An 8164-nucleotide genomic window follows, 5' to 3' on the forward strand; every position below is an offset into this window, starting at 1 on the left:
TACCTAATTATTCTAACGATGAGCTTTGTTGATGGTGATTGCTAATCGAACATTCCCTGTGTCCCCTGGGAAAAACGACCTGTATTCAGATCTATACCTCATTATTCTAACTTGAGCTTTGTTGATGGTGATTGCTAATCGAACATTCCCTGTGTCCCCGTCGTCATTTATATATCCCCCTGTGCCCCCCGGCGTCCCCGTTGTTGTTGTTTCCCTGTGTCCCGGTGTCCCAGTCTGTAATTTCTCTTTGAGTGTCGCGGTCGTCATTTATATTCCCTGTGTCCCGGTGTCCCGGTCGTCATTTTTGTCCCAATCGTCATTTGTGTTCCGTTGTCCCGGTCTGTGATTTCTCTCTGAGTGCCCTGGTCGTCATTTATATTCCCTGTGTCCCGGTCGTCATTTGTGTCCCGGTGCTTTGTTGATGGTTATTGCTAATCGAACATTCCTTGTGCCCCGGTCGCTTTCTCTTTGAGTGTCTAGATATAAGAAACAAAACACAATCAAGTTTGATTATCAAGACCAAATTTGCACAGTTAGTCATATATAATTTTCGTTTTGAGCCTGTATTTGAAAGAGTATGAGCTGTTGAAGTCCTGTGGTGGTACAGTGGATTTGACCCTAGCTTGGTAATACGGGACCCAGAGATCGAATCACGCTGCAGGAATGCACTGCAGGGCCGACGCAGGGACCTTAGTAGTCAAGAAGCGTCGTTAATTCTTAAATAAAATATGAGCTGTTGAATGTCTCTCATGTAAGATTGATTATCGTAAGAAGACTGATGAAATAGCTAAAAAAAAGAATTATATGAAAAGCCTGAGTTTAAAGCTTTAGAGCTGAACAGCGTGAAAAATTAAAATTGCAAATTTAATTGTCATGCTAACTGTTTTAGGATTCTCATAAATTATTTCTCCATACGTTAAGCACAGATTTTTAATCAAATTCTAATCTACAATAATAAAACAAAGGTTTGCTGTGAAATATTTGACAAGTAACAAAAATCCTCAATGAATAACTTCAGAGGCATTGTAAGAGAAATAAAATCATTTATCAGAACTGACTCATTTATTAAAAGAATTGTTCTTAAGGCAACCTCCAACAACTCTGAAGGTCCTAGCGAATCACAACTTTCTGTCATTGAAAACAATGTAAGATATTCAAACGATGATTTACAAGAAGTTATGTGTACTATTTTTGATCGCTTAAATGACGAAAGAAGAGAGAATTGGAGGCATGTATACAAGTCATTAAGAGTACTTGAGTTCCTAATAAACAAAAAAATTGAAGGAGTTATCGACGAATGTCTGAAAGGCCTAGACCGTATTCGCGAATTGTGTGACATCTCGTTGGGACGCGATTATTTAAATCAAGAGAAAAGAATTAGAGAATTAGCTGTCAAAATTTGCACACAATTAGAAGAATTCAAGGGGCATAGTGCATTATTTGGCACGAGGGGTCCATTTGGCAATCAAGATTTTGAATCTTCAAGCCAGTTGTATCCAGCTATACGTATGCATGCTAACTTCACGAACAACAACGATTGTAGAGCGTATCCTCCGGTGCCATTTTCTACGCCTCCTTATCCTCAAAGCATTGCTGAAGTCACTCCAACTACTAATTTATCGCCTCATTTAAATACAACACATAATGCAGCACCATATCCAGTTTCGCCTACTCCAGACAGGTCAAATTACAGTTTGGGTTTTGAGAATGTGAGCAGAGCTATTTCAGGAAGCTTAAATGGCTGTAGTCCTAGTGCACCAGAAAGAGAACAATGATAGACGCAAAAGACTGGTTATTTTCACCAAACACAAAAGAAAGACGAGATATCTGTTGAATTCCCAGTATAATATCAACTTTGCAAAGCTAAGTAGAAATATTTATTGTCATATTTTGCAGCATAGAAATTAGTCAGTTAGTTTTTAAGATCCAAGGTCTTTTCCTTTTAATCGAGTAGCCACACATTGTCAATCATTGGTGCAACTATGGCTGGAACCTAGTAAAGAGAGGCCAACAGTAACCAAAAATTTAAATACTTAAAAAAACTGTTTGTTAGGAAAGATTTGCAAATTTTAGCGGATTACAGATTGGTAACTGTTTATTCGATTATTCCAAATAGTGAAAATGTTATTTAGAAAAAAAACTTTCGCAAAAGTGGCCAGAGTTTACATCCTTTTTGAGTCGCTTTTATCTCCTCTACAAAGGAACTTGGTTTTTACTTAAGATATGACTTTCGTAACTTGATTTTCTAAAAGTTACAAAGCTAATAAAAACGCCTTGATGGCAACATTTACAGACTAGAATTAGAGATATTGTTTTTCTTTCTTTTCTTTTAATTGGTTTATTTAGAAGAAAACTGAAGTAAAAAACTGTCCCAAATATTCAAGGTTCCAAAATTCTTTTAACAGGAAGAGGAGGGTATGCAATCCAAAGCTGGAAGGAGAAAATAGTAAAGTTTTTGAATTTCTTTAAATATTATAGTGGGTATTCTAAGATAAAGAAAAACCTTTAAACCTGGCTACTTCCCTGTGGGTTCTCAGCACTCTGCACGGGGCTGGCTTCTATATTTGGATTAACACTTTCTCTTGTCTTTTAACCACATACAATTTGAACCCTTTCTTGATGCCATGACGTCATCACAGGTTCGATAGAGCCACCCTGTGAAAAATACGCATTCCTTCTTAAAGTTCTGACCTATTTAGATCGTTTTTGCAGCCAGTCCTCGCTGTTTCCTTATTTTTGACTCGTCTTTTGTCATTACAAAATACATACCACCAAACTTGTATGTTTTTAGCAAAGCACTGATGACCTTATCAATGTTAAAATCCCACACCCAATTATAATAATTATCATTTTCAATCTTGTCACATTTTGAATCCGCAGTCGAATACTTGTATTCCCATTCTTCTTTCTTTTTCATTTTAGATTTTTATTAGGTCTTTGCAGCTTACAGTTAAATAAATTTAATTTATTTAAAATTTCCAGGAATTATTCTAGTTTCAGCTGACAAATCAAATTTTTTAACCCCTCCCCCCCCGAGAAAAAAGTACTAAATTTTACATAACTATGTCTAAATGCTTTTTTAATGGTAAAAATCCTATTTTGATTTTTGTCAAATCACAATTTGAAAAGCTTTACCACAAGACAAGTTTTTCATAGAACAGTAAAAGCACCATTAAGCTAAAAATGAGCTAAAATAAAAAAAAAACAAATCAATAAAAAGAAGAAACTAAAAAAAAAGAAAACTAAAAAAGAAAAAAACTAAGAAAAGAAAAAACTAAAAAATAAAATTAAAAATAAAAAGGAAACTGTATGTATCTATATCTATATACATAAAAATAAGTTGTCTGTCTGTGTGTCTGTCTGTCAGGTGACGTCATGTTTCTGTGTCGACTGACGTCATGAAGTTAGTTGTCGTCATTTTTGCTATGACGGTGACGTCATTAAAGATATTTAAGACATATATGTTCACGTAGAAATCTATTAATGTTTAGCTTTAAAATGAATGATGAACTTACAATGGCAAAAGCCGATGAAGATGCTCAAAGAGTCTATGCCAAAAAACTGCTGCTGATAGAGAAAGTCAGAAAAGAAAGCGTGCCGAGGAATCAAAAGAACAGCAAGGAAACAGGCTTGAGGCTGATAGAGAAAGAAAGAACAGAAAGCGTGCCGAGGAATCAAAAGAACAGCAAGGAAACAGGCTTGAGGCTGATAGAGAAAGACATAACAGAAAGCGTGCCGAGGAACTAGAAAGCAGACTTGCTGCTAAAAGAGAAAGTGAAAAAAGAAGGCGTGCCGAGGCATTACAGGAACAGCAAGAAATCAGGCTTGCTGCTGATAGAGAAAGTAAGAAAAGAAAGCGTGCCGAGGAATCACAAGAACAGCAAGAAATCAGGCTTGCTGCTGATAGAGAAAGTAAGAAAAGAAAGCGTGCCTTGGAATCAGAGCAACCTGAAAGTTATCGCCTGGCATTCAGGTACAGCCCAGTCGATGATTATAGCTTGAGTAGATGTGTTCAAATCGGGACAATGTCTAAAATTTGTCCCTATTGCAAGGCCTTGCAATTCAATGGTGAAACAATGGGAATGTGTTGCGCCTCAGGAAAAGTTAAACTTCCTCTATTGGCTGCACCACCAGAGCCATTGAAGACTTTCCTTACTTGAACTACGTCAGAATCTAAGCGTTTTTTGTCACAAATCAGAAAATACAACTCATGTTTCCAAATGACGTCGTTTGGAGCCCAAATCGGAAATCCAGATCAATTTATGTCTACTTTCAAAGTAAAAGGGCAAATTTATCATAGAGCAGGGTCCCTTCTACCATTCTCAGGCGAGAATCATAAATTTTTATAATTGTACTTCATCAGTGATAGAAATTCTGAATTGAATGCACGTTGCGAAATTTCTCCCAACGTTGAAAGGACAATCGTTTCCCAATTGCAACATCTTTTCCACGAAAATAATAATTTAGTGCGTCTGTTCAAAACAGCCATCGATTTGATGCCTACTGATACGCATAAAATTTTTATTTCCGCTGACAAAACGCCTCCTGGCCAACATGTGCGTAGATACAATGCTCCAACTATCGATGAAGTGGCAATCGTTATAGTCGGTGATCAGTTTTTACCTCGAGATATTATTCTTCATAAGCGAAACGCTCAGTTGTTAAGAATTGCTGTAACTCATCGATGCTACGATGCCCTACAATATCCTATCATTTTTTGGGATGGAGCCGACGGCTATCACTTTAATATTAAATTGATGAATCCAGCCACTATCAAAGAAATGAATAAGAAATGCAGTGCAATGCATTATTATTCCTATAGACTAATGATTCGGCAGGATGAAGAAAATTATATTTTAAAATGCCGTGAATTGTTTCACCAATTTGTCGTTGATATGTATGCTAAAATTGAATCAGAACGTTTGCTATATATCCGCCTGAATCAGACCAAGCTCTGCTCTGAACAATACATTCATTTGCGAGATGCAGTTATAAATGACGGTAATACCACAAACGTTGGAAGATTAACAATTTTACCTTCGTCATATGCTGGCAGTCCCCGTCATATGCATGAATATGCTCAAGATGCTATTGCGTATGTTCGTCTCTATGGTCGTCCAGATTTATTTATTACATTTACATGTAATCAGTCTTGGGACGAGATACTGCAGCTTTTACTTCAAGGACAATCGGCAGTTCATAGGCATGACATTACGGCCCGTGTCTTCCGGCAAAAGTTGAAATCACTGATAAACTATATAGTAAAACTTGAAGTGTTTGGGTCAGTGCGATGCTGGATGTACTCAGTGGAATGGCAAAAACGAGGTTTGCCACACGCAGATATACTAATCTGGCTACATAAAAAAATTACTTCGAACGAAATTGATGATGTGATTTCCGCTGAAATACCTGATAAAAATGTCGATAAGGGGTTACATGATATTATTGTAAAAAATATGATACATGGACCTTGCGGTGCACTGAACGAAAATTCACCATGCATGGCGAAAGGAAGGTGCACAAAGCAATATCCTCGACTTTTAGTATCAAACACAATTCCTGGCAATGATGGTTACCCACAATATAGAAGAAGATCTACTGAAGATGGCGGTAAAACAGCAATAATAAAGAAGCGTAACGGTACCTCCATCGAAGTAGATAACCAGTGGGTTGTTCCATATTCCCCATTATTATCAAAAACATTTAATGCACACATAAACGTTGAATACTGTAACTCCGTAAAGGCAATCAAATACATATGTAAATACGTCAACAAAGGCAGTGACATGGCAGTTTTTGGCTTGCAGCCCGAAATCAAAGATTTCGACGAAATCGTACAATATCAGGCTGGAAGATACATAAGCAGTAATGAAGCTGTTTGGCAAATTATTTCATTTCCGATACATGAACGTAGTCCAGCTGTTGTTCACTTAGCGGTACATTTACAGAATGGTCAACGTGTTTATTTCACGGAAACCAACGTGCAACAAAGAGCCCTGAATCTACCGGATACAACATTAACAGCTTTTTTTCGCTTTGCAAAAATAATTCTTTTGCAAAAAAACTACTGTATACTGAAGTGCCTTCGTATTACACGTGGAATACTAAAAATAAAGTATTTGAAAGTCGAAAACAGGGTAAGTCAGTCGACGGCCAACCTACCATCGAGAATGACCAGCACTGGGATAACTGCATCAATGACGCGTGCGAAAAGTCAACCCCAAGTCAAATTCGTGCATTGTTTGGCATCACTTTAACAACTTGCTCTCCATCAGCTCCTACAGAGTTATCGGAAAAATATAAGTCAAAAATGTCCGAAGATATACTCCATCGAAAACAGTTAGAGACGTCAGATATGAGTTTTGATTTTACATCAGAAATTTATAACTACACTTTAGTTATTATAGAAGATTTGTGCGTACGTATGGCAAACAAACCTCTTCAGGATTTGGGAATGCCTTCACCTAACCGTATCGCTGCTGTTTCGACATGTGTAGAATTGGATCGTGAACAAAGTTACAGTACGAGTGATCTATTGTCGTATGTACAAAATAACATTTCCAAGTTAACGTCGGAACAAAAAGACATTTATGATACGATAATGCATTGTGTCGATAACAACGTTGGAGAAATTTTCTTTTTGGATGTGCCAGGAGGTACTGGTAAAACGTTTGTGACAAAACTGATTCTGGCATCAATTCGATCAAAAAATGATATAGCGTTGGCAATTGCGTCGTCCGGAATAGCCGCAACATTGCTGCCTGGTGGAAGAACTGCTCATTCCGCTTTGAAATTGCCTCTGAATTTGCATTCTACAGAAACTCCCACGTGCAATATTTCCAAATCATCTGGGATGGGTAAAGTATTGCAGCAATGCAAACTTATTATTTGGGATGAGTGCACAATGGCACACAAAAAATCGCTCGAGGCTCTGGATCAATGCTTGAAAGATTTAAGAGGGAATTCGAAACCCTTTGGCAGCACATTAATATTGCTTGCGGGAGATTTCAGGCAAACATTACCTATAATACCTAGATCAACTCCTGCAGACGAAATGAATGCTTGCCTGAAAAATTCTAATTTATGGGCACACGTAAAAATATTAAAATTAACTACAAATATGCGTGTCCGATTGCAAAACGATGACTCTGGTCAAACATTTTCAGATCAATTGCTGGCAATTGGAAACGGAAAGCTCCCAGTAGACTCAATTTCAGGACGTATACAACTACCTGCTGATTTCTGTAATTTAGTGACGTCCAAAAATGAATTGATTGAAAAAGTATATCCGAATATTCTAAAAAATTATAAAAATAATAAATGGCTAAGTGAAAGAGCGATTCTCGCACCCAAAAATATAGACGTCCACGAAATCAACAATATTGTTTTGACCAAGATTCGAGACCAGGCAGTCCTTTACAAGTCAGTCGACACAGTTTTGGAACCAAATGAAGCGGTTAATTATCTATCTGAATTTTTAAATTCCATAGATCTTTCAGGGTTTCCACCACACGTGCTACAACTACAAATAGGCGTACCAATAATACTTTTAAGAAATATCAACCCACCAAAGCTTTGCAATTGCACGCGACTTGCCTTAAAAAAAACAATGGAAAACCTAATAGAGGCCACAATCTTGACAAGGCCTTTTGAGGGTGAGGCTGTTCTTATTCCTCGCATTCCCATGATTCCAACGGATCTGCCTTTTCAATTTAAAATATTGCAATTCCCAAATCGATTAGCATTTGCAATCACCATTAACAAAGCTCAAAGTCAATCATTAGAAAAATGTGGTATAGATCTTAATACTGATTGTTTTTCCCATGGACAATTGTACGTTGCATGTTCGAGGGTCGGTAAACCTGACAATCTATTTATATGCAGCGACAATTGGACAGCGAAGAATGTTGTATATTCGCAAGTTTTACGCAGTTAATTTGTATTGTATCTATCTATCTATCTATCTATATAAAAACGAGTTGTGTGTATGCATGTTTGTTTGTTTGTAAAAAGAGCGTTTGCATATGACGTCATTATTAGTACATACGGCTTTGTATATGCATAGACAATGGGAAAGCCAAGAATGTTGTATATTCGCAATTTTTACGTAGTTTGAAACACATATATAAATCTATCTATATTCACAGGTGGGACAAAGGGACAT

The 8164-nt window shown here is 37.1% G+C and overlaps 1 protein-coding gene across 1 annotated transcript; it reads left to right on the forward strand.

Moving 5' to 3' along the window:
- The first annotated feature begins 1004 nt into the window (after window positions 1–1004).
- Window positions 1005–1775, forward strand: LOC136032456 (uncharacterized). Its single transcript, XM_065712767.1, has one exon. The coding sequence runs from the start codon at window positions 1005–1007 to the stop codon at window positions 1773–1775; it is 771 nt and encodes a 256-aa protein (XP_065568839.1).
- The last annotated feature ends 6389 nt before the right edge of the window (window positions 1776–8164 follow it).

Source organism: Artemia franciscana, chromosome 10 (genome assembly GCF_032884065.1).
Source record: "Artemia franciscana chromosome 10, ASM3288406v1, whole genome shotgun sequence".
Classification (NCBI taxonomy): Eukaryota; Metazoa; Arthropoda; class Branchiopoda; order Anostraca; family Artemiidae; genus Artemia; species Artemia franciscana.